Genomic DNA, 27,275 nt, shown 5'->3' on the forward strand with positions numbered 1-27,275 from the left:
GAGGAAGCTGAGGAACAGGGAGGGTAAGCAACTTGCGTGGAGTCACACAGCTAGGAAATTGTAGAGGCAAGATGCAAATCTAGGCAGTCTAACTCCAGAGCCAAAGCCCTTAATCACCATGCTATGTTGCCCACCTTCCCTGTTTGCTTTCGTGTTGTAAAGTGATGCATGGCATGGTAAAATATTCAACAATGTAAGAGGGTATATAGTCAGAACGGTCTCCCTGGCTATTCCACCCCTAGGAAGTTATCCCACAGGTCTTGCACAAGGGAAAAGTGACATATACACGAGGAGATTGACTGCAGCACAAGACTGGAAGCACCTCCACTGACAGGGGACTGGTGGAATGGATGTGGGGCATCTGCAGGACAGATACCCTGCAGGTACAGAGGAAGGAGGCGCTGCAGGGAGGATCTGAACAGGAGGTGCAGGGCAGTGTGTCTAGATCCACTGCTGTGCACAATGAAGGAGGGGTAGATGTATTTGCTTGTGTAAGTGTAAAGCATTTGGGAGGACTCACAAGAAGCTGGTTGTTTCTGGGAAGGGGAAGTGGCTGGTTGGGGACAGAGTGGGAAGGAGACCTTTCACACTGTATTCTATCTATAATATATAATACATCCTTCCCCACCATTTGCATTTTGAAAGTACTGTCTATTTCAGGAGGGAGTGGGAGGAAGTTAAGATTCTGTCCCACCCTGATTCCCAATGTCCCAGTTGCCCTCCCCAGAGGCAACCTCTGTTAGCAGTTCCGTGAGTGCACTGCATGGACTAATATGTGTGTTTAGATCAACGGTCCCAAGATGGGTTCCCGGACCAGCAGCGCCAGACAGCCTCCCCGGAGAACTTGCTAGAAACGCACATTCGGAATCAGACAGTAGGGTTCAGAAACCAGCCGGCAGCCAGGTCTCCAGGCCATGCTGATGCCTGCTCAAGTTTGAGAACCACCCATTTAGGTATTGCCTTTGTTTGCAGATGATAACCCGCTACACATGTTGTCAGCACCCTGCCTTTTCCACTTAGCAATTATGTTGCCTTTGAGGAATAATACCGGCCAGTCCGTGGCTGCTGTAAGGACCATGTGGGGTTACGTGGGGATACTGTAAGTGCCCAGATCCTGAAGTGGAGATCAGAATGCCAGATGCCCCAGGAAAAAGTCCATGAGGAGAGAGAAGCAGCTAAGACCCCCCTGTGGCATGTACTTTCATCGTCACTAAGAAGGGGGTGGTTTTAAGATGGAAAAAACCTAAACATTTTAATTTTTAACAGGCAAGCGTCCCGAACCCACAATTCCATCTAGCTAGAGGGAGGAGGAAGACAAGATAAAATAATGGGGACTGGCTGGTTCATAATTGGATGTATCCATGTATCCCCATGGTGTAGTCATCTTTTTACCCATCAGCCTTGCCCACCACCTGTGAACATCTCCGGGGAGGGGGAGGGTCCCATCGGAGCCACGGGGTAGCCCTGGAACAGGGCCAGGTATAGGGACTGAACAGAGATCTGTTGGAGGATGGATGGATGGGTGGATGAGTGACTGAGGTATAACTACATTTCGGTGTCAAGCTAGACACAAAGAAGAACCTACAGCCAAGAGTGATGGGTTACAGGGAGTTTGAGGGCAGGGGTACGTCTATTTTTTCTCTGGCCCCTGCCTAGCACAGGGCCTGGGGAGTCGCAGGCACGTGTTTGCTGAATGAATCAAATGAGAGATGACTGGCCAGGTGTGAGCCATCTCACCTCTCCAAAGACCCCTCTTGGTAAGACCATATGCTTCATTCGACAAACATTTATTGAGCACCTACTGCATGCCAACCTGTGCCAAGGATGCAGCAGCAGCGGACAAAGTCCCTGCTTTTTTGAGCTCTCAGCCGTGTGGGGCAGACAGACAATGCACATGTGAACAACCAAAGAAGCAAGGTCGTTTCTGCCAGCGAGAAGCGTTCAGAAGGGAATAAAACAGGTTTCCACAAGAGAGAGCCACAGAGGGCACCCATTTAGACGAGGTGGTCAGGGAAGTCCTTTCTGAGACCCAAAGGATGAGAAGGAGTCAGCCAAGCCAAAAGCCCTAAGAAGAGCTGCCAGGCAGGGGAGACAGCGTGTGCAAAGGCCCTGAGACGGGAACAGGGCTGGGTTTGCCCATGCTCCCTTCTGGGAGGCAGGAAATGGAATACTTACTCCTCTGTCTCCAGAGAGTTGACGCGGGCGACATAGTTGCTTGGGATGTAACCCTCTTTTCTGGTGGCCAGGGATCGAGCCTTCCACCACTCCCCAGACCTGAGGGACAGGAGGAAGTAAAGGGGTCACGGGGCAGAAGGACCATTCTTCAGTCTCCTCGGCCCCTCAGCCTTGGCCTAGGAACCCCCTGACCCTCAGGAAGCCAGTAAGGGGAGAGGCAGGGTCACGACTGTCCTGGCCCCCAGCCAGCACTGCCCCAAGATTAGATAGAAATCTTTACACCAGTCCCCGCTGGGCATCGAGGGTCTGGAATCAAGCCCTGTCCCTGAACCCACAGCTCCAGCCCTGGGCCCTTGGCCCCACTCCTCTTCCCTGGACTTGCAGCTTTGGACTTCTTAGCCATGCCCAAGGCGGGGCCCTGTGTCCACGGGAGACCCAAGTGGCTCAGCAGGGGTGAGAGCAGGAGGGAGTGGACTCAAGAGTCCGGCCAAGCGTGACCATCCCCATCCTCGGGCCCCAGAACACCTTGGACACTGCACCCACTGATGGAGAGGGCTGTAGGAGACTGGAGGTGGCACACTCAGAGATCCAAGGATTTCTGAACACAGAGTCACCTCAGTAGGGCCTGGCCCACAGGTGAGCCAGTAGCTTTATCGCCACAGGAAGGCTTCCCTGAGAAAGGGCTTCCACCTGTTCTGCCCGGCCTGGATGTGCACTATTAGTGAGCACACAGTCCCCTTGGCCCCAGCCATCACCCGGCTGGCAGCAAAGCCTTCCTCCTCTACTATGATCAGGCTCTCATCAATCATCTACACCCAGGATAAGGCAGTCTGTCGGGTTCTTTACTAAAGCACAAACGAGGGTGTGATTGAGTGCTGGAGGCAGGCATGTCCTAGGGGCAGTGGCATGGGGACTCACTCCTCCAGGACCACCATCTGGTCCCCCTTCTGGAAGCTGAGGTCTTCATGGTGAATGGCGTCGTAATCATACAGGGCAACCACGATGATGTCCTCAGAGCCTGCTGGGAAGGAGACACGTGGGATGGTGTGGCTTTGTCCAAGCACACCCACAGCCCAGGGGGCCCCCATCCCAGCCGCTGGCACCCAGCTCGGCACCCACTGACACACCCAGGGCATAAGTAAGCATCTTTCCATGCCGGCTGTGACTCTAGAGTTGAAAGCTAGCAGTGTTTTGTTCATGTTACTGAACAGTGGTGTAGAAACACAGTAGCCTGTGCAAAGCTCTTCAGGGGCAATTTAGGAGATTTTCAAGGATGGTTTTGACTCTTTGGGATTTTTGCCTCAAGCTCTGACCGAGAACTTAACCTAACCCTGTACATGACACATGACTCCACGGCACCTGCTTGTCACATACTCACCCTCCACAAACCCCGGTGGGTGGCCATTGTTGCTGTTAGGCCCCTGTGGGGAAGAAATGGGAGAAGGGAATGAGTCTGACAGCGTGTGAGGAGCCACGGAAGGTCCATGTTGAAAAGGACACCCAAGAGCCTCTTACCGTAGCCCTGCGTGTCATGGGAGGTGGCCCAGAGAGGGCTGGGGACGTGCCTGACATCACACAGCACATTAGGGGCAGAGCTAGCAGATTTCTTGAGTTGTGGCCTCTGCCTTTGGTGTTGGACATACTCGGGGTGCTGCTTGGCCCTTCCCCCCAACATACGTGACGGGGTTGGCCCAGGTCAGTGTTTTCCAAGGTGTGTTTGAAGAAATCATGGGTCTACCAGCGTATCCCATTGTGTATGTGAAACGATCTAAATGTCCATCCAAAGGGGAATTGGCACCTAAACCGCGGCACTCTACACAGATCTCACAAGAGGGAGGGGAGACTCATTACTTGATATAACTTGACCTCAGAGATACTTTGTTGAATGAAAAAAAGCCAGTTCTGCACAATGATAAGTGCCATACATCGGTATAAACACACACATCCTAAATGTTTTCTGTGGACACACACTAGATGCATGTGAGTGTAGATTCACGAAAAAGGTTTGCCAGCGTCCACACCACACTGACCACAGGGAAAGCTCTGGGGGGTGCGAGACTTCTCTGGAGGGAGGCATTGGCCGGTAGGCACTGTAGCTTTACCTGTAATTTGTGATTTTTTATTTTTAAGAAAAACGTATTTGTGTGTCATACTTGTAAGTCAACATTAACTTGAAGAAACAAGTTTAGGAAACACTGAGGAGTACGTCATATTTTGGGAGATTCACAAAGCCCATTACAGAGGTTCACAAAGGCGCTGAGGAGTCCTGCAAGGAAGCAGCCTGTATCACCCGGCGTTTCTCAAACTGACTTGACCAGGGAGCCCTTTCTCGGAGGGACACGTTACTGAACTAAAGCCCTGCAGGAAGAGAACAATGAAGAGCTGATAACTGCATCCCCCACATCTGATGTTCAAAAAGGACAACCGGAAACTGGTGGGAGAAACCCTCTGCCTTCTGCTGGGGACAAGCCAGAGGACCTCAGGGAACCTGAGAACCCGGAGCCCTCACCAAGAAAGCGCCCAGGGCCACACAAGTGAGGACAGGAGCAGACTTGGGAGTGACTTAGCGTTTACAGCCTGTGGTTAGCTCAGGGGGTCACCAGTGCGAGACACATGTGTAATTTCAGGCTGCATTAATAGAGGTTGAGTGGCAGAGGGAGGGAGGTGGCCGTTCCATTATTCTCCCATTTCCAGAATCAGTCCTATTCTAGTCATCACGCCTAGAGAAGGGCAAGAAGGATGGAGGGAGGCCAGGCACCCGTGTCCTGTGAAAGATGACTTGGAAGGGATGGATGGGTTGGGATTAGACCTTTGCCTTCAATCTCTATCCGCTGTCATGGGGCAAAGGGAGTGGGTGTGTTTGGGGTCAAGGAGTAAGGGTTATGGGTCAATAGGCCTTCCTTCAACACGGGGAAGAACTTTCTAAGGAAAGGAGTGCACCCCCACCTTGGGTGGCGTCCAGCAGGGGCTGTGCTCCCCAGACAACCTCAGATAGGGGGATGGGCTAAACGGCCACAGAGCAGAGGGCCCTGCAGGTTTGGGGTTAGAAAGACCTAACTTTACTGCTTCCCAGCTCTGTGACCGCACCCCCCTCAGGAGCCATTTAACTTCTTAGAGCCTTAGTCACCCCATAAAGCCGCATAACTCCTGCTTCACAGCCTTTGATGAGGATTAAAGATACAGAAACACCTCACTCCAGTGCTTGGACCATAGGAGCTGTTCAAAGAACGATAATGATGGTGGCTCAAGCCTGTCATCCCAGCACTTTGGGAGGCCGAAGTGGGAGGACTGCTTGAGCCCAGGAGTTCAAGACCAGCCTGAGCATCATAGCAAGACCCCATCTCTACAAAAAACCAAAAAAATTTAGCTGGGTATGGTGGCACACGCCTGTAGTCCCAGCTACTCAGGAGGCTGAGGTGGGAGAATTGGGCCCAAGAATTCAAGGTTACAGTGAGCTATGATTGTACCACTGCATTCCAGCTCTGGGTGACAGAGCAAGACACTGTCTCTAAATAAATAAATAAATTTTAAAAATCTTAAAAATCACAGAGGCAGTGAGTCTCTGCTGGAACACGGGGCCTGCACCAGGAGCGGGCCCACTTGGCCCCCTTGTCCCCATTCCCCAGGTGTCCACCCCAAACAGGACTTCCCTACACCCCTGTTAACCTCCACAGTGCTGACCCCTGTCTGGCACAATACACATTTTGTGTACTTCAAACACACACACGCACACACACACACACAGAGGACAGTAACAATGATTATAACTGTTACTGCTGCTATTAGTACTGTCCTCACCATCACTGTGCTAGTACTATTATTGTTACCATCGCTATTACTACCAATACTATTACTGCTCTCAGGCCTAGCACCCCACAACTACCATTACCAGTGCAGCCACGACAAAGGCTGCCACCATTCCCATCACTACTGCGGCCACTGTTACTGCTGTCACCACTGCTACTGTTCTTGTCAGTCGTATCTGGCTTCTGCCTCCGTTACGCTTGCCGCTCCCACTGGTACTTTGGGACCCGCACTGCCCAGAGTTTGCACTCCTGACTCCACCCCTTACTAACCACAGGGCCTTACGCAAGTTCCTTAATCTCCATACCTCATCTGTAAAATGGGTATAATAAAAATTGTTACCTACAATAGGATTATTGTGAGGATTAGGGGGTTAATCACAAAGCGCTCAGGAGAGTGCTTGGTTCGTAATAAGCTCTGCGTAAGCATAAGAGAAGTTAGTAAAGACTCTGCTAGTATTACCACTTCTCTTAGTTACTGCTCTTGCTATTGTTCCTGCTGCTACTACTGCTGTTATACTCCCACCATTACTCTTGTTACTATTATTACTATAGATATTACTGTATTTTTGCAATGACCATTACTGTCGTCGTTACTCATCTGATCACTCATTGCTCTCAGCTGCATCTTACTTCTGCTGCCGCCCTGGCCCAAGGCCTGCTATGGTCGCTCAGATCTGGCTGGGGGCCCAGGCTGATGGGCCAAGGCATGGACTGCAGAAGAAGGACAAGTGACTTCCTTGTCCTGGACGCATTCTGGATCTGTGTCCTGGAGAGTCAGGGCACTGCTGGTGGCCGGTCAGCTCCATTTCACCCCAAACCACCCTGCCCAGCCTTGGGGACACAGGAGACTGTTAGGGCAACCTTGGGGCAGCCTCGGGCAGCACCCCCAGGACTCCGGGCTCCTCCCCTACTCACCAGCTTGGCCATGGATGTGGGGTCCGGCATGTCCCCAGGGCTGTGTGCGTTGGTGCTAGGCTCAGCTTTGGAGATCTTGCCTCCGTCCCGGAGGAACCTGGACTTCACACAGCCCATCCTGCAGCAGACAGAGGGAGGCGAGCCCGGTTGCCAGAGCCCCACGCAGGGCAGTCCTCCAATGCTGGCCTTCCTGCCCCTGCCCCTGGGCTGGCTCCCACTGGCCTTCCCTGTCTTAACTCCCCTGCCAGCCCCACTCCCCTCCCACCCCTTCCCAACGGAGCCCACTCTGCCCGCACCACCTCTGGGCTTCCCCACGTCCACGTCTGTCATGCTCTGGCCCAGAGCTGACAAGCTGTCATTGTTGTGATTGTCGTGGGTACCAAGGACCAGTGTGATGGGGGAGTTTATTCAGAGAATAAGTCATGAGGATGATGAAATGTTACAGGTAGAGCATGGAGCAGAGCGGGGTGTGGGTGGTGCGCGCTGCCAGTTGGGGGGGGCGCGGGTCAGAAAGCCTGAGTGGAGCCTTGGCCCTGCCACCCCGCCAGCACCTCGCTGGCCACTTTCCCACCCCACCCCAGTCTCACTTCCTCATCAGCAAAATGGGGATAAGAAAACCTGCTGGCGGGGGTGGGAAGAATGAGCGAGCACGTGGGCGGGGAGACACCCAGCACAGTGCCAGGCTCAGAGCAAACAGCACAGAAAACGATACTACTGTTATGTAACAAACAGCCATTTTATAGTAAACGACAAAGATGAGGTCACGTAACATGGCTCAAACAACCCAGTTAAATAGCAGTCAAGGCACCGTATTCCTGGAATCATCACTTACTCAGCAAACATTGACTAAGCACTTTTCTTTCTTTTTTTTTTTTTTGAGACAGAGTCTGGCTCTGTCACCTGGGCTAGAGTGCTGTGGCATCATCATAGCTCACTGCAACCTCAAACTCCTGGGCTCAAGTGATTCTCTCCCAAGTAGCTGGGACTACAGGTGCACACCACCACCTCTGGCTAATTTTTCTATTTTTAGTAGAGACGGGGTCTTGCTCTTGCTCAGGCTGGTCTCAAACTCCTGACCTGAAGCAATCCTCCTGGCTTGGCCCCCCAGAGTGCTAGGATTACAGGTGTGAGCCACCGTACCTAGCTGCTGAGCTACATACATAATGAGTGCGATGCTCACTGTCTAGAGGATGGACACATTTGAAGCTCTGACTCGGGGGTGGGGGGGTTTGTGGGAGTGGGGGAGGGAAGGGCAATATACGTAATCTAAACTTTTGTACCCCCACAATATGCTGAAATAAAAAAAAAAAGACAAGCAAGTTCATGACGTTCTGGAGCTCAGCTGGAGAGGAATGGCAGAACAGACAATAAACTAATAAACAACGAACTAACACGAGGAATTTAGTTAGCAAAAAGTGTGGGGATGATAAAAGAGGGTGTTATAGGGAGCAAGAGTGCAGGACCCCTTGAGATAGGGTGGTTGGGGACAGCCTCTCTGAGGAGGTGATACTGGACCTGGGGTCTGAATGACACAAAGGAGCCAGTCATGTGACACTCTGAGGGACAAGTGTTCCAGGCAGAGGGAATAGCAGGTGCAAAGTCCTGGAGGCTGGAACAAGCTTGGCGAGAAGAAGGCACAGAAGGCAGGCCAGTATGGCTGGAGCTCGCGGGCAGGGGAGGGGCCTCATGTGTTGAGGCCACCACATCTTGTAGGGCCAGTGAGGAATTCAGATTTTATTTAAAGATGATAGAAAACCATGGAAAGTTTTTGGTAGGAGAATGATGGGATTTAAGTTGTACTTTAAATAATCCCATCAGTTGCTGGGTGAAGTATGGACTGTAGACAGCGGCTCAGGGAACCTGTGAGGAATCTGCTGCAGGTGTCCTGGCAAGAGATGATGGTGGCCTGGCCTGGGGTGGGGGGTGGCTGTAGAGGAGGTAAGACATGGATGGATTTGGGGCTGGGTATGGTGGCTCATGCCTGTAATCCCAGCACTCACTCTGGAAGGCCGAGGCAGGAAGATCGCTTGAGGCCATGAGTTCGAGACCAGCCTGAGCAAGAGTGAGGCCCCACCTCTCCAAAAAATAGAAAAATTAGCCAGGCATGGTGGCAGACGTCTGTAGTCTCAGCTATACAGGAAGCTGTGGCAGGAGGATTGTTTGAGCCCAAGAGTTTGAGGTTGCAGTGAGCTATGATGATGCTACTGCACTCTAGCCTGGGCAACAGAGCGAGACTACTTCGCAAAAAAAAAAAAAAGAAGTGGATGGATTTGGGGGACATCTTGGAGGGAGAGTTTACAGACTTTGGGCCGGGCACAGTGGCTCACGCCTGTACGCCGTAAGCCTAGTACTCTGGGAGTCCAAGGCGGGAGGATAGCTTGAGGTCAGAAATTCGAGACCAGCCTGAGCAAGAGTGAGACCCCATCTCTACTAAATATAGAAAAATTAGCCGGGTGTGGTGGCACACGCCTATAGTCCCAGCTACCTGGGAGAGAATCCCTTGAGCCCAGGAGTCTGAGGTTGCTGTGAGCTAGGCTGATGCCACGGCACTCTAGCCCAGGTGACAGTGAGACTTCGTCTCAAATAAAAAAACAAAAAAAGTGTTCACAGACTTTGCTCCTGTATTAATTTAATTTAAAGATGCTTAAAGAAAACAGATTTACTTGAGTAGAGTCAAAGCTTAATTGTAAAAGTGTGGGAATATCGGGTCCTGTAGGCTTTTTCTAAAGAAAATAAATTTTTGTATAAAAAAATTAATAGAAAGAAAAAAACAAAAATTGTAAAAGAGGCAGAACGGTTTCATATCTTTTCTCAAAATGTGCGCATGTGTTTGCTGAGGAGTCACGCTGTGACAGCCACATAAGGAAGTGATTGCTTCCCTCGTCTCTGCACAATTGCCATTTTCTTCTAAGGCAGTCAGAACCCAGTTATACTGATCTTGTTAAAATAAACATGTGTTTGTGGTTTAAGAAAAGAAAGTCCCAAATTCCTAGGCTTAGGGCAGTTACTTTTTAAAAAAGGAAAAAAGATTCCTTTTATTTGCAGAGATTTGTCTGTCCTGGTGGGAACTGGGAAAGATTTATCACCTCAAGACTTGAGCGGTTTTGCTTCATTTGCCTTTTGTGAGTAAAGTAAGGAGGGGGCACGTTCAGACTCTGGGAGTGCTGCATCATTAATTTGAAAAATGATCACAATTAATCACTGTTTTATAATGTACTCATGTACATTTAAAACTGAAGCCAAAATCTTTCTTTGATTTGTGATAAGTATGTATTACAGGTCTGGGAAATTAAGCAGCACCTTCGTGGTTCTGTATGACATAAAATGATACCACATTTCATCCATTTTGTTCAATATAAGAATATTCTGGGGAGAGCACTACTGTGTGAGGTAGGGCATCTCCCTCCACCTCTCTGAGCAGCCGCTGATCTACAGCTGTGAGAGTCATCATTCTTGATCCCATACATATCGAGCAACTATTAAGGATCATTTACATGATTGATTTGCATATTCATGATAGCCACATGATATGCAATTTGCATATTCATGAGGGATAGGTCTCGGAAGGCCTTGGTGGTCATTTACAGTCCAAGGCCTCCCCTGAGAAAGGATGGTGGGGGTTCTATCTCCAAGGTGGTGGTGGGCAAGAGTGAGCCGATGGATGTAAAAGTGCCCAGCACATAGGAAGCACTGCAGAAACAACCACAACCATTTCTGTTTACTAGCAAACGTGCCACTACCCTGGAGCAGCAGGCAAGCACAGTTTTCATGCAGTGCCTTCAGCCCACAGGCTTAGAGATACTGCGACACTGGAGAAGTTAACTTTTTAAAATAGAGAATTCCCATTCCTTCCATTTTTATACAATAAAGTGTGATTTTTAAAAGAGATATATCGGCAAGAGTGAAATTTGTGTAAAATGTGGCTGTCCCCCTAAATCGAGAGAATCTTGTGCACTCCCTCATGTGAAGTGGGCATCAGAAATGTCCACTTTCATGTTCACTAGACCCAGAAATGTCACGTAAGCCACATGCATAATTTAAAGTTTTCTACAGCTGTGTTTTTAAAAGTAAAAACAAGTGAATTAATTTTAAAATGCATTTATTTTACCCAATAAGTCCAAGTGATTAACATGTAATAAATATAAAAATTATTAGTGAGATATTTTACGTTCATTTTTTTGGTACTAAAAAGGGGGCGATGGCCGGGCACGGTGGCTCACGCCCGTAATCCTAGCACTCTGGGAGGACGAGGCGGGTGGATAGCTCGAGGTCAGGAGTTCGAGACCAGCCTGAGCAAGAGCGAGACCCTGTCTCTACTAAAAATAGAAAGAAATTATCTGGACAACTAAAAATATATATAGAAAAAAATTAGCTGAGCATGGTGGCGCATGCCTGTAGTCCCAGCTACTCGGGAGGCTGAGGCAGTAGGATAGCTTAAGCCCAGGAGTTTGAGGTTGCTATGAGCTGGGCTGACGCCACGGCACTCACTCTAGCCCAGGCAACAGAGCGAGACTCTGTCTCAAAAAAAAATAATAATAATAAAATAAAAAAATAAATAAAAAGGGGGCGAGAGGGGAATAGGAAGTTATTGGTCAATAGGTATAGAGTTTCAGATGAAAACAGTCATGGAGATGGATAATGGTGATGGTTGCACAACATTATAAATATTTAATACCACTGAACTGTACACTTAACAAATGTTTAAGATGGTAAAATTTATGTGTATTTTACCACAATAAAAAAATGAAAGAAAAAAAAGAGAAGCTATTCAAGAGTAGCAAATATAGTAGGGGCCATGCAAACATTGCTAAGATACTTGCTGGGAAAAAAGCAACCGCAAAATATGTACAATACTAAACCACTCTTGTAAATGAATATATGTGTGTATGTGTGTGTTAGTATGTTCATAGAAAAAGCAACCTGTTTATAAGAATTGAGCAGCAGGATAATGAGTTGAACTTTAAAGAGCAGGGAGGATTTCAATAGATAAAGATTTGGAGAAAGTCAAGAATGTTCCTAAGAAGAACTGACCTCCAAAAAGGATCTGAGCAGGCTTATGATATTAAATCATATATGGAGCACTTCAAGACTCAAAAAGTGTAACTCTACACAATTTAGGAGAGAAATATTATTGAACCAAAGCTTCGGGTGGGACTGCTACTGCCATTGAGTACTAGATTTATCTCTGAGCTTCCTAGTAGCCAAGATAAAAATAGAAATTTCTACAATGTCACCATAAGGTCTCAGGAAGTATAGCAATTTGTCTACAGAAAAAAATATTTTTTAAGCACTAAATTCAAAGGAGAATTTATGTGGTTCCTCATAAAAAGGTCACTGAAGGGCACGATGGATGATTTCTCCAACTGTGATTTGGCAGTAGTCTACAGTGTGTTAACAAGTGGTTCCCAAACAGATGACACCGATGTTATTCAGGTGAGTCTGGGGACCAAGGAATGGGTTTAAGGTGGTGAGAGGATGACAGAAGAGGTTTACCTAGCCTGGGGCCTTGTTACAGAGTGGCTTAATGTGAGTTTATTTATTTTTTTCCTTTTTATTTGTACACATTTATGGGGTACACATGCAATTTTGTCACATGCCTAGGTCGTGTAGTGGGCAAGTCAGGGCTTTGAGGGTATCCATCACCTGAATAACACACATTTGAAGTGAGCTTAGAAATGCAACAGGGTGCCTGGCTGCTCAGAGTGTGGCTGGTGTGTGAGCCGGCAGCATCAGCCTGATTCAGGAGCTGTTAGGAAAGCAGAATCTCAAGCCTCACTTCCCAAATCAGAACATGCATTTTCACAAGCTTCCCAGGCGATTTATGTGCACATTCTAGTTGAGAAGCCCTGGCTTAGAGAACCCCTTTTGCTCTTGCATCCTCAGCATCCATCACTCTTCTGACAATAGCACCTGGATTTTCCTTTGGGGAACCAGCCTGCTCCCACTCAGCACATGAGCTTTGGTGGGGCTAACCCTGCCCTTGCCTTCAGGGACTGGCAATTTGATACAGGCCTGGCCAGTCAGAGAATCCCATGTCCCCCGGCTACAGTGATTGGTTCAGCTATAGGCATGCATGTGATCCTCAGCGAGGCAATCAGACTCTGCCCTGAGATTTTGATGGAAAAATGAGGAAAAAGGCATTCTCTTTCTGTAAGTGTTGTTGGGATGTAGGAACCTGGAGCTCTTGGGAGCCAACTTGACATCAGGAAGGGAAAGGCTGCTTTAGAGTAAAGCAGAGGACAACAGAGCTGAGGCATGGAGATAGTGATTCCTGAAGATATGGTGATCAACTAGATCCAGCTGTGCCTGAAGCCTGTAAACCTCAGGAATTTTCCAGTTCATGAGCAAATAAATTCTCAATTTCATCTAAGCCAATTTGAGTTGGGTTTCTGCCACTTGCACCCAAAGAGTCTTCACTGACTCTTGCGTATTCCTGGGCTACACTCTGGTCTCTGGGAGTGACAGCCTGGAATCTGCATTTCCAACAATTCTGCAGGAAATTCTTACACACACTAAAACTGAGACCCACCAATGTAGTGAAATGAAGGCTGAACTTGGGAGTCAGAGTACTTGGGTTTGGATGGCAGTTCCGCTACCCACCAGCTATGTGACCTTAAGCAAGTCACTTCCCCTCTCTGAGCCTCACTTTCTTTCCTGTTAAATAGGGGGCCCCTGCCTCTCAGGCTTGGCTTAAGTCCCATGTAACTAGGGATGTGAAAGACTTTTGAAAACCTCTGCATACACATATCTTGTCTGATGTGCTTCAAAACTAGGCTCTGAGAGCAGAAATAGCCCGCCTGGCCTCACATTCAGAACTGCTGACTCCTGGCAAAGACGCTTCCTCAGGCCACTGCTGACCCGGGGAACCTGAAACCTGCTCCACCTCCTCAGCTTTTCCCGGGTGCTGCACGGGAGGGAAACGGTAAGGCTCAGCTTGCATGCCCTGGCTGCTTCCCACGGTCACCACGCTGGCTGCGGAACCTCCTGTCCTCCTGTGCTTTCAGAGTCAAGCCCAATCCCAGAACCTGCCTGAGCATCCATAGAGTGGGCCAGAGATGGTTTTCTGGAAGCTTCTATGCTCAGGCAGAGGCCTGCAAGGGCTGTGGGTGTGAAGCCCTAGATTCTGGTCCCGTCTCTGCCACAAGCTCATTGTGTGACCTTAGGCAAGTCTCAACTTCTCTCTAAGCCTCAGTTTCTCCAAATGTGAAGTGAGATGTTGGATGAGAAGTTCTCTGAAGGGGACAGCTGTGGTTCCTTCCTGCAGAGAAGCTGCTCCCCCTTCTAACAACAGTTCCCCAATTTTCCTTTGGGCATCACCCCTCCCCGAGTATCAATTCACGGGTTGAAGTAGAGCTGACTCCAACCTCCGGCTGTAGAGGTGGGTCTGTGACCAAGTCTGGCCAATCAGAGTTGCAATGATAGAGGCAGAGATGGGCATGTGACTCAGTTCTGGCCAATGACAGTAAAGGCTTTCAGCAGCAAGGCAAAGACAAGAAATAGAGAAATACAGATTCCCAAGCTTGGATTCAGCCTTGCCTGAAGCTGATATCCCATGGACTTTCCAATAACCTCCCTCATCAGCTTGAGCGAGTTTCAGTAGGATTTCTTCTCCCTTAAACATCAAAGAGTTCTGCCCAGTGCAGAGGAAATTCTTACAAGAGATTGTAATTCACGCTCAAATGTAAATGGCTAATGGTAAAGACTTCCCTGATACCAGGTTTTGATAGAAGAGAAGATGGTACTAGACCCATTAGAGTAGGTGAGGATGGGTAGAATATGGACCTCATTAAGCTGATGGTACTGAAGCCATGTCTTAAAAGTGTCTGGTATATAATAGGCCCTCCTTGTACACTTGTGGAATGAATGTATTGTGTTCTATTCTCTACCACACTTGGCTGAAGTCAGCAGACCAGAATTATGAACCCACTTTCCAGATAGGGAAATGGAGGCCCATGGGAGAGAGGGTCCTCCAGGTGGTCAGTGGTGGGTAGAACTAGCACTCCTGCCTCTCATCGTCCACTGGGGTCAGCCCCAGAGGCTGTAGGCAATGCAGGGGAAGGGGGGGAATGAGGAACCCAGACAGAAAGCTCAGGAAGGCAGACCGCCGGGGGCCCAGGGCTCAAGACTGTTTAATTAGAGGAACTTTCCCTTCTCAGAACAGCTCAGCCATGGGGGCGGGGCAAAAAGTCTTCCCTCAACAGGGGCCAATTCCCTGAGCGGTTTTTTGGGGTGTGGAGCTCCACAGTTCCCTCTCCTCAGGTTCCCTGGCTGTCTCCTGAATGAACCAACCCTATCCCCAAGTGGCTGTTGTCTCTAACAGACGTCTGGGAGTCACCCCTGACTCCTCATCTCTTCCCTTTTCTGAGTCTCAGCTTCTCTCTCGCAGAGCTCAAAACTTTGATTTTGCAAACAGGAAAGGACTTGGGAGATCAGCGCCCTCCTTGCACAGGTGGGGTAACAGCCCCAGAAAGGGCAAACGCTGTGCCCCAGCTCACACAATGGCGAGCGACACAACAGCACACTGGGGAACTCAGCACCATTTCTCATTTGCCTGGCTCGGCCAGAGGGCTGGCTCTGAGAGGCACGTGTTCCAACGATTTGTTCAAACTATTAAACTCTTACCATGTTCAATGTTACCCTTGGGTCACTTGGTTCATTTCAGAATTCCAGGGCAACTATGAATCTCCTTGGGATAATTTTATCTCTAAGGTAGGCAGGGGGTGGGGCAGTTTGGAAAAACTGGGCAATCTGGATGAGATCTGAATCCAGATGGAGCTGGGTTTGAATCCCCATTCTGCCTCTTACAAATAAGCGAGCTTTTCAAAATGTAAGTCAGGTCACATCCCTCTTCTGCTCAAAACCTCCCCGGGCTCCTATCTCGCTTGGAGTGAAAGCCTAAGTCCCCGCCATGGTGGGTAGGACCTCCATGATCTGCCCCCCTCAACCTTGCAGACCTGTCTCCTTCCAGCTCTACCTTGATCGTTCCACTCCAGCCCCACCACCCCGCTTCAACTCACCAACCATGCTTCTACCCCACGGCCACTGTATGTGCTGCTTTCTGCAATGCATTTCACCCAGAAAGCCTCCTGGTCTTTGTCTAGTCTCTTCAAAGATCGCACCTCGTCACTCTGGCTAAGACAGGAACCCCTACCTCCAACTCACATCCCTTTCCAGCCTGTTCCCGGCTATATTCTTTATGGCCTGAACCACCTCTTAATGTGGCAGCCATGAGGATGCACCTCTCAGATCTCCAACTGCAGAGAGTGTAACTGACCAATGTGCTTTGGAGTCCATCACTGTTACCATGGGCTGCTCCCAGCCAATGACTGAGCATGGTGGGGAGACTGAGGCAGGCTCACATCTGGGGGACCTCTAACAACACACTTTGGCTGAGGGCTCCCCAGCAGCCTTGCCAAACTTTCCTTAGAATTGCATCGCAGTCCAAGACACTTCCGCATGCCCTTCTGTCCTTCTCTCCTCCCTTTTCTTTTTCATTAGGGGTCAGACGGGCCTTTCCTAGCCTCTCCTGGTTTCTCGCCACTTTCTCTCACGGGAGTTTCCTCTAATAAATTTCTTGCACATTTAATGCTCTGGGAATCTGCTTCTCAAAGGATCTGAACTAACACACCTATTGTATTTCCTATTGATCTATCATCTGTCTGCCCACTACAATGTATGACATTGGAGGGTAAGGACTTTGTTTAGCTCACTGCTTCATCCCCAGTGTGTGAAACTAGAACACAGTGTATGCTCAATACATTCTTGCTGAATAATTAAGTGAAGTCCCCTTTAGCTTCCTGGATGCCCCAGAGTTCCCTTCTAAACAGCATCTATGAATATGTGTTCAAACTGAGAAGGGTCATCCACGTTTGCTCATTTGCACTCAGAGAGAAGGAAAGTCTTTCCCTGGCTGGAGCTGAGTGGAGGTTGCCGCCTTCAGACAGGACACGGTGGCCAGTTCGCTGCACGGGTAACTTTTCACTCTAACCTGCCATGATGCTCTGAAGTCAGCTCTCCCCAAACCTGTCCTCCACAAATGGAATCCTCAAAGCCACAGTAACACATGCTGTGACCTTTTTATAGTTTTCTTAATAACTGATAAAGCTCCAGGCCTCAGTTTCTTTTGCTTTTTTAATTTCTTTTCTTTTCTTTCTTTCTTTTCTTTTCTTTTCTTTTCTTTTTTTTTTTGAGACAGAGTTTCGCTCTGTTGCCCAGCTAGAGCACAGGGGCATCATCATAGCTCCCTGCAACCTCAAACTCCTGGGCTCAAGTCATCCTCCTGCCTCGGCCTCCCAAGTAGCTGGGACTACAGATGCGTAGTCCCACCTGGCTAACCACACCTGGCTAATTTTTTCTATTTTTAGTAGAGATAGGGTCTCGCTCTTGCTCAGGCTGGTCTCGAACTCCTGACCTCAAGTGATCCTCTCACCTCAGCCTCCCAGGAGTGCTAGGATTACAGGCATGAGCCACCTCACCTAGCCAGTTTCTTTCATTTTTTTGAAGGGGTTTGTGTTTTATTTTTCAAATTACCTTTCATCACCTAGTAAAACATTAGTGCATCCTTCTTATTAAAAATTAAAACATTACAGATAAATCTAAGGGACACTCGGACTACTCATTTTATAAGCCCCCTGTGGCCAGCTCTCCCCTCTGCCAACACTTGGCCTCTGCCTTTGCATTTCCATACATGTATATTGAAGCAGATGCTGCCCGTGCCCCACCCCTACCATTCTGCTCTTTGCTCATTCGGAACAGTCTGGCTAGACTTTCAACTAGTAGCACCTGCATCTCTGAGGCTACCGGTGCCTGCTCTGCCCATGAGCTTGGCAAGCTGAAAGTGCTAGAAAATTATGATGCCCCCAGGAGCAGGCTTCAACCAGTGACTGACAAGATCAGGTAGACAAGTATCCTAGTCCCCCACCTCCTGAGCGTGTTCTAGGCTGGCTCCCAGCGCTTCCCAGTGGGACTGAACTCCAGGTGCCCACAGTGGAAACTGACTTGACAACATACATGTATTGGCTGACTTCTCTTCTCTGTCTCACTTCCCCACTCCTCTCCGAGGGTTTCTGGAATCAGCTCTCAAACTATATGCATTTGAAACCTTGTCTAGAGTCTCTTTATAAGGAAACTCAAACTAAGACATATATACCCATAGCAATTACGAAGTATAGTTTGCACGTGTGTGTGTTTGTGTGTGTGCATGTGTCTGTTTTAACATGAAAGGAATTGTGCTGCAGGAATCCTGAGGTAGTATCCTTTTTAGTCCCACTTTTCAGATGGGGAAACTGAGACTCAGAGAGTGAAGGGATTTGCCCAGGGCATCCCAACTTGTATGCAGCGGAGGTGGCGCTCAAACTCTTTTGTCTCCCGTGCTATGTCTGCTGTCCGTTGCTCCAGCAGAGATGAGGGTGGAACTCCTAGTCTCTCAGCTGCACCTGTATCTCCTGGGCCAAAGGACTTCGGGGTGATGCTGGAAATCAAGCGGGTGCCTTTAGGGGAGGATTAGAAGTACAAGTCCCGGGGCAGCACCATCCAGAGGATGCAGCATCATTTAATGGGTGCAGTGTGTGTGATCACAGCCACTGCCCAAGAACATGGCACATTTTACTTTCCAGCAAGGGTTTCTCTTGCATCATTGCCCATGTCTCTAAAGGACACTCAAACTCCTAGTCCTGGGTGGAGGAAATTGAAGAAATGGGGCAGGGATTAAAGTGCTGTGGGGATTGGTTTAGTGGGGAACCTGCAGCCTTACAGCCACTTGTGGCCTTCTAGGTCCTTAAGTACAGCCTTTTGACCGAATCCAAATTTTACAGAACAAATCCTTTTATTAAAAGGGGTACAGCAGAGAAAGATACAGCTTTTCTTGCATCCTTTAGTGCTTAAAAAAGAACAATCCTGAACTCAGAAGGCTGCAGGTTCCCCATCCCTGGAAGACAGAGGCTGTGACAGTTTGTACCACTAACTTGCTGTGTGATGTTGGAAAAGTTACTTGCCCTCTCTATGCTTCACATTGCTTTTCTATAAAAAAGAGAAGCCTTGTCATGACTGAAGGATGGGGCTTGAAAATTCAAATGGATATAGGAGCCTGAAGGGTGCTGGGCATGAGGAAAGCGGCCAGGCAAGGGCACTGCACACTGGACAGCTCCGTGCAGTACCCAGGGCAGCCCGTGCCCAGCAACAGCAAGGCTGCCCAGAGAGTAGCACAGGAGCAGGAGCGACGCCGGTTCTAGTCCCAGAGCTGCCAACTCTTCCAGCTTTTCGAAAAACAAATCCAGACTACGTGAGTTCTCTTAACTTTACATGTTAGCAACTCATTTAAAAGAATCACTGTGTATGTGTGCCTGTGTATCTCAGGCAAGGGAGGGGAGATAGTCAACGTTGGTTACATTTGTTCGTTCAATTTTTTTGAGGCCCTACGATGTGCTGGGTGCCAGGTGTTAGAAGATACAGTGGTTTACAAAACAGACATGTTCATACCCTTATGGAATTTGCCTTCTAGGAGAGTTTAAAGTCTAAGCCTTGGCTGGTCCCCTGAACGCAGACACCCTTAGCCTTGCCCCCAGAGGGCAGCCTGGTTTGGATGAGGTTAAGATTCATGCTTTCCTCGTCCATGAGGATGCCATAATAAAATAATAATACGGAGCATAGCAGGTATTGGTGAGGAAGTGAAACAAATTGGAACCTTTGTACATTACTGGTGGGAATGTAAAATAGTGGGAAACAGATTAGTGATTCCTCAAAAGGTTAAATATAGAATTATTACATGACACAGCAATTCCACTCCTAGATATACCCAAGAGAATTGAAAAACAGGTACTCATACAAATACACGTGTGTACATGCATGTTCATAGCAGCATTATTCACAACAGCCAAAAGGTGGCAACAACCTAAATTTCCATTTACAGATGACTGGGTAAAGAAATTGTGGTATACACATAAAAAGGAATATTATTCGCCCACAAAAGGAATGACACCATGTGGGTAAACCTTGAAAACATTATGTTAATTAAAAGAAGCCAGACATAAAAGGTCACATACTATATTGTATGATTCCATTTATATTAAATATCCAGAATAAATTAATCCATAGAGACAAAAAGTAGATTGGTGGTTGCCAGGAATTGGGGGGATGGGCAAATGGGAGTAACTGCTTAATGGATACAAGGTGTCCTTTTGGGGGTGATGAAAAACCTATGGGAACTACATAGAGGTGGTGGTTGTACAACACTGTGAATGTACTAAATGCCACTGAATTGTTTACTTTAAAATGGTTAATTTTATAAAGTTACCCATTTCATCTCAATTAAAAATATTTTTAAACACTACAAACTACACAACAGTGCTATGCTAGAAAGGTTAAACAGATTACAGTACATCCAAACAATGAAATATTATGCAGCCATTAATGGCCTGGTAAGATATCGGTAGGATAAAAATCACTTATGTAGCATTATACTAATTGTGTTCATTTAAGAGTACATGCAAAAGATTATGTAAAAATATATTAAAATGTTTGCTATCCCCCGCACACAAAAAAATTCATGCTTTCATTTTTTGGGTATCCACTAACTCCCAGGCACAGTGAGCAAGGCCAGTGCAGCTCTGCAGCAGAGAACATGAGGGCTGGGAGAAGGCCCTGGGCCTAAAGAGAGCTGGGAGGTCAGCAGGGCCAGATTCTTTTCTCTTCTCCACCCCCGACACCCTCGGTGACCCTTCCTGGCTTCAGTACTCCTCTCATACAAAGAGGTGTCCCCTCTGGGGAACCATCCAGCCTCTGGGTGTCCTCAAGAAACACCTGCATGTGTGCTCAAGGCGACACATCCAGAATGGCCCCGGAAATATTGTTTATTGTAGGGAACACCTAGGAACAACCTGCATGTCCATCAACAGGGGAATGAGAACTAATGTGGGGTTTCACCTGCTGAGATACTTCACAGCTGGGAGGAATGAATGAATGAGACTCTGTTTCTCATCCCAGATTGATCTTGTCAACTTAATAATAAGAAGTAGAAGGAAAAGGAAATTGCAGGAGGCTCGCATAGATAGCATTTATGTAGATCTTTAAAACACAGAAAACAATTCTATGTGCTGTTCAAACACATACATTTATACACATACACATACACAGACTGAAAGGCCTGTAATTCATGACTGGTTGTCCCCAGGGAGGGAGAGAAACAGAACTGAGAGAGGATACAAGGTGGGGAAGCTTCAATTTTCATCTATTACTTTTAGTAAATTTATTTTTAAAAAAATCTGAAGCCAACATAACAAAAATGCTAAGAATTATTAATTCTGAGGGGGGGGGTGGATTCCTGGGATACTTAATATATCACTCTCCTCACCTTTCTATATTTTAACTTCCTCACCAACCAAAAACAGGAGAGTGAAGAGAAAAGCATAGGTTGGGTAAATGGTATCCGTTGAGACCTTGCTCAGTGCCAGGCATCGGTTACACCAGCGGTTCTCAAAGTGTGGATCCGGAACCAGCAGTACCAAGCACCAACTGGGAATGCACATTCCCAGGGGCCTGCACCAGACCTGCTGAATCAGAAACTCTGGGGTTGTGGCCCAGCAATCCGGGTTTCATCAAGCTTTCCAGGGGGTGCTGATGTACACTAATGTCCGAGAACCCCGGGCTGTGTGCAGCAGTCAGGGCAATAGTTAGCATGTGTTAAGCATGTGTATCCGTCAGTGCTTGGGAGCTTTCCTCAATTTAATCTTCAAAACAACCCCATGAAGGAGGTATTATTACTTTCCTCACCCTGCAGTTGTGGAAACCGAGGCACAGAAAGGTCAAATAAATACTCTGTGCAGGGTCCAACAGGCGGTTTGCCCTAGAAGCGCCCTCCTGCCCTGAACCGCTGCACTGTCTCGCACACGTCGCCTCTCACCTGCTGCAGTTCACAGCATCCTTGGAAGAAAGACTTAGGTAGCCCCGCTTTACAGATGAGGAAACGAATTCAGAGAGAGAATGACTTGCCCAACAGGGAGGAAAGTGACAGGGCAGACATCCTGTAGTCTCTGTCCAGGAGGTTTTGGGGTTTGACTTGGAGCTGCTGGGGGCGGGGGCGGAGGAGGGAGCGTTGACCCAGCTGCAGCGGGCCAGGGTGTGGCTAGCACGTCACGCCTCCGCCCCGCTGCCCCTTTCCCCACGCCAGCTGTCAACCCGCTGTGACCCATCACCCACCCCCACTGGGAACCGTAAGGGCCTTCCCCTCCTGGGCCGTGTGAAGCCCCCATCCCTTTCTTTCTTTCTTTCTTTCTTTCTTTTTTTTTAAATTTTGCAGAAGGGGAACTTGGACGGCCCAGAGAAGTGGCAGCTGGAGCATTGAGTCACTCCGCCCGCCCGAGCTTCCCCTCCGTCGGGCTATCCCAGGTTCGCAGCTGGGCAGAGGCAGCGCCGCCCCTCACCCGGGCACCCTCCGCTCCTATCCGCGGCGCCCCACGGTTCCCTTCTCCCTGCGCTGCCCCAGCTGCACCCACAGCCGGCCCTGGCCAGGACCCCGGGCTCCCTCCGCCGCCGAGGCCCCTCGCGGGCCGGTGTCCCCCGCGCCGGCGTCGAGTCCGCCGCACTCACCTGGGCGCCCGCTCCGGGTCTCGCGGGCAGCCCGGATCCTCGCAGCTCGAGCGCCCCCCCAGCTCCGCAACCCCCGGGGTCCCGGGCTCTCGTGCCCGTAGGAAGATGGACTGACTTTCGAGAACAGGAAGCTGGGGCGGCGCTCCGAGGGGCTTCGGTGCCGCGGGCCTTCTCGGGCTTTCCTCGCGCGGCCGCGTCCGGGTCCCCTCCCACTGCTTCTGAGCGCCCGCCCTGCGCCCGGGCTGGAACCAGGGACGCGGTGGCGCCCACAGGCCATCGGGGCGCCTCAGCCGCGCCCAGAGCGATGCTAACCCCGCCCCGAAGTGTCCTAACGCCGCCCCAAAGATTCTAACCCCGCTCTGGGGTTCTTAACCGGCTACCCAAGGATCATAACCTCCGTGCCCTGCTCGCAGGATCCCCAACCCGGCGACAAAACCGAAACAAAACAGAAAAACCCCACCACCCATCCGAGGCTTCTAACCCTGCCCCCCAAGATCCTAACCCCGTCTCTGAAGGATAATAACCCTGGCCCTAGGATCTAGGATTTTAACCTGTCGGCCAAAGACCCTAACCCCCACCCCGCTCCTCTCAACGCGTCCTACACGTCTCCTAACGCATTTGAATCCCGCCTCCCAACAGCCTAACCCTGTCCCCAAAGGATTCTAAACCCCGTCCCCGGGGATTCTAACCGCGGGCCCGAGAACCCCAACAGCGGCCCTCCTGCTCCTAAAATCCTACCCCTGCTCTCAAAGGATTTTTAATCCCACATCTGAAGGATGAGTAACCTAAGGATCCTAATTCAGCCAACGGAAGGATCCTAACCCCTCTCTTCAAGGGATTCTAACCCCACCCTCAAGATTTACAACCCTAACCCCAAGGATGCTAATACGGCCCCTGAGTGATCCCAATCCCCGCCCCCAACCCCATGGCTTTAATCCGCAGGAGTCTAATCCCGTCCTTCCAAAAATTCCAACCCCGCCCTCCAGGGATTCTAACCCCACCTTCCAGTGGATTCCAGCTGCTCTCTTCAAAGATTCTAACCTCGCTCTGGAAGCTACCCCACCCTCATCACTCTCGCAGGATTCTAACACCCACCCTCCAAGCATTACGATCCGTCTCCCCCACCATTCCGCTCCCCCACTTCTGGCCCTGGCCCCTGCCCCACGCGGAGTCCTAGACCTTCCAGGCCCTTCTGTGGCCAGCGGTTTCCCTTCCGCAGGCTGTGCGCTATTCAAACGCCATGCAAAGTTGCTCGCCCGCAGGAACCACCCTGGTTTATCCCGGGCAGGCTTCTGGGCAGCTCAGAGGACTTCCTGAGTTGAGGGGGAGCGAGGCGTAGGCTGGAGGGCGACTGAGGCTAGGACTGTGCCCAGCGCCAGGCAAGGGCAGAGCACATCCTCTCTGGGAAAAGACAGGGGCTATCGCGCTAAATTCTATGTGACACACCTCCAAAATGCACAGGAATCCTACTGCCTCTCCCTATTCTCGCTGCTACTAGCCAGTCTGGGTCGCCATCATCCCAGCAAGGCAAGGAACGAGGGCAAGGAGAGCCTGCGTGTCGTGTCCAGTCTCCAAGATGGCCTCTTGGCATTCGTGCCCTTGTGCTGTCGTCAGTCCCTTCTGCTCTGCACAGGGCTGATCTGTGTAACCAATTAGATATTGTGGAAATGATAGAGTGTGATGTTCAAGGTTAGGTCATAAAAGACATGGTGGCTTTTGTCTTACTTTCTTTTGGACCATTTCCCCTGGGGGGAGCCAGCTGCAATGTTGTACGGCCCAGGTGGCAAGAGAATGAGGCCTCCTTTCAAAGACCAGCACCAACCTGCCTGCCATGTATGCAAGCCACCTGGGAAATGGATCTTCCAGTCAAGCTTTGAAATGACTGCAGCCCCCGCCAAAATTTTCACTGCAAGCTCATGAGACACCCTGAGCCAGAATCACCATGATCAGCGGCTCCCAGATTCCTGAATCACAGAAACTGGGTGAGATAATACATTCTTACTGCTTTAAGCTTTGGGGTAGTTTGTTATTCAACACTGATCACTAATACAATATGCAAAGGCCTCGAGGCAGGAGGGTGGTTGTGTGTCTGAAGAATCCCAGCTTGGCTGGCAGAGGAGGGAGGCCCATTGTGAGGTCCCCAAGGTTGGCCAGGGCACTCAGAGCTTTGTAAGCCTCTGTGAGGAATGTAGACTTTATTCTAAGATCCACTGGAAGCTGTTGGATGGTTATAAACAGGGGAGTGGCATGATCCTCTATTCATTCAACGAATATTTATGGAGCACCTAGTATGTGCCATTTACTGTTTTTGATGCTGAGGATACAGTGATAGACAAAAATCAGTTCCCCCCATACTCTTGGAATTTACATTCTGCAGGGAAAGGTGGATAATATACAGATACTAAACACTGGAGAGTATTATCACCTTAACAATATTAAGTTTTCTAATCCATGAGCATGGGATGTCAAATTTAACATTGACATTGAGATGTTCATGGCCTTCACAAACTGGCCCCACTGCCTCTCCGTTGCTCTCCCTGGTACCCTCTGTGTTTCTGCCACACTGGTCTCCTTGTATTCCTTAAACACAACAAGTGCTGTTGCCTCTCAGGACCTTTGCTATTCTGGTTCCTCCTGCTTGGAACACACTTCCCCAGATTGTCACATGACCCCTTTCCCCAATTCAGCAGGTCCTGCTCACATGTCACCTCCTCAGAGAGGGCTCCCCTGACCATCCTGTCTCTCCCATTCACAACCTCTCCCCTTGCTCTCCTTTGTTTCCTAATAACCTGTATCACCCCTGGACATGAGCACAATATACTCTGAAAGCTACAAAACATTCTTGAAAGAAACTTAAGATCTAAATAAAATCATCCCATGGGATAGAAAAGACATGTCATGGGAAAGACATCCCATGCTCATGGATTAGAAAACTTAATATTGTTAAGATGACAATACTCTCCGAATTAATCAGCACAGTCCCTATCAAAATCCCAGTTGCTTTTTTTGTTGTTGCAGAAATAAACAAATTGGCCCTAAAATCCATATGGAAATGCAAGGAACCCAGAACAGCCAAAACAATCTTGAAAAAGAACAACAAAGTTGGAGAATTCATACTTCCGAATTTCCTAAACTTATTACAAAGCTACAGTAATCAAGACAGTGTGGCATTGGCACAAGGACAGAAATATAAGTCAATGAAACAGAATTGAGAGTTGAGAAATAAACCCTCACATTCATGGCCAATTGATTTTCAACAAGAGTTCCAAGACAATACAAGAGTGGAAACACATAGTTTTATCAACAAATGGTGCTGGAACAACTGGATATTTACATGCAAAAGAATGAAGTTGAACCCCTATCTCATACCATACACAAAAAATAACTTGAAATGGACCATAGACCTAAATGAGTGAGCTAAAACCATAAAACTCTTAGAAGAAAACATAGAAGTAAATCTTCATGACCTTGGGTTAGGCAAATCCTTCTTAGATGTGACACAAGGGACAGAAGAAAAAATAGGTAAATTGGACTTCATCGAAATTAAAACTTTTGTGATGCAAGTGATATTATCAAGAAAGTGAAAAGACAACCCACAAAGTGGGAGAAAATATTTGCACATCACAGATCTGGTAAGGGACCGGGATGCTGAACATATAAATAACACACGCAGCTCAATGATTAAAAGACAACGTAATCTAAAAGTGGACAAGAGATCTGAATAGATGTTTCTTGAGTATGGTGCTAATAACACCAAGGTCATGGATTCGATCCCCTGAATAGATGTTGTTCCAAAGAAGCTATACAAATGGCCAATAAGCACTGAAAATGTGCTTAATGTCATTAGTTATTAGGGAAATGCAAATGAAAACCACAATGAGATGCCACTTCGCATTCATCAGAATGGTTATAGTTTTTAAAAAGGCAGATAATAACAAATGTTGGTGGGATAATAGAGAGGTCGGAACCCACATACACTACTAGTGGAAACAGAAAAGGTGATGTTGCTTTGGAAAACAGTCTGGCAGGTCCTTGAAAGGTTAAACATAGAATCACCATCTGCCTCAGCAATCCCACTCCGAGGTATATACCCAAAAGAACTGAAAACATATGTCTACACAAAGATCTGTACTTCTTCATAGCAGCATTATTCATAACAGCCAAGAAGTGAAAACAACTCCAATGTCCATCAATAGATAAACAAATGCAATACTATTATTAATATATACCTCCATAAAGAGGTATGAAGTACTGATATGTGCTACTGCATGGATGAACCTTGAAAACATTGTGCTAAATGCAGAAAGCCAGTCACAAAAGACCACACACTGTATGAGTTCATTGATATGAAATGCCCAGAACAAACATATCTATAGAGACAGAAAGGAGATCAATATGTATCGGGCTGGGTTGCAGGTTGGGGAGAAATGGGGAGTGACTGCTAATGGGTACTGGGTCTTCCAGGGTGGAGGAGCGAGGAAAATGTTCTAAAATTGATTGTGGCGATGGTTGTACAACTCTTGGAATATACTAAACACCATTACATTGTAAACTTAAACAGGTGAATTGTGTGGTATGTAAATAATAATCCAATAAAAATGCTTTTTAAAAAGAAGAATGAGGAAGCTCTTTATGTACTAATAGAGAATAAGTGCCAAGATATACCGGTAAAAGGAGAAGAAAGCAAGGTGTACGACAGCTTGCATTGTGTTTTACCATTTGTGTAGAACGAGAGAACAAGTGTGCTTGGGGATTTGCTAGCATGTGCCTGGGCCAAGTTGGGAAGGGCACACACAG

The 27,275-nt window shown here is 48.4% G+C and overlaps 1 protein-coding gene across 3 annotated transcripts in view; it reads right to left on the minus strand.

Moving 5' to 3' along the window:
* Positions 1 to 22,738, minus strand: part of HCK (HCK proto-oncogene, Src family tyrosine kinase) — a 40,487-nt gene extending 17,749 nt beyond the window's left edge. The window contains exons 1-5 of one of the 3 annotated variants that reach the window (XM_045529473.1): positions 22,479 to 22,738; positions 6,897 to 7,014; positions 3,554 to 3,596; positions 3,094 to 3,193; positions 2,176 to 2,274 (exon numbers count right to left, since the gene is read on the minus strand). In XM_045529473.1, coding sequence (XP_045385429.1) covers positions 2,176 to 2,274; positions 3,094 to 3,193; positions 3,554 to 3,596; positions 6,897 to 7,013 — 359 coding nt within the window. In that variant the 5' untranslated portion in view covers position 7,014; positions 22,479 to 22,738. Of the gene's footprint in view, positions 1 to 2,175; positions 2,275 to 3,093; positions 3,197 to 3,553; positions 3,597 to 6,896; positions 7,015 to 22,478 lie in introns of all 3 variants that reach the window. The other 2 variants (XM_045529472.1, XM_045529471.1) reach the window with 2 other exon arrangements.
* Between the last annotated feature and the right edge of the window lie 4,537 nt (positions 22,739 to 27,275).

The sequence above is a fragment of the Lemur catta genome, chromosome 17, assembly GCF_020740605.2.
Source record: "Lemur catta isolate mLemCat1 chromosome 17, mLemCat1.pri, whole genome shotgun sequence".
Classification (NCBI taxonomy): Eukaryota; Metazoa; Chordata; class Mammalia; order Primates; family Lemuridae; genus Lemur; species Lemur catta.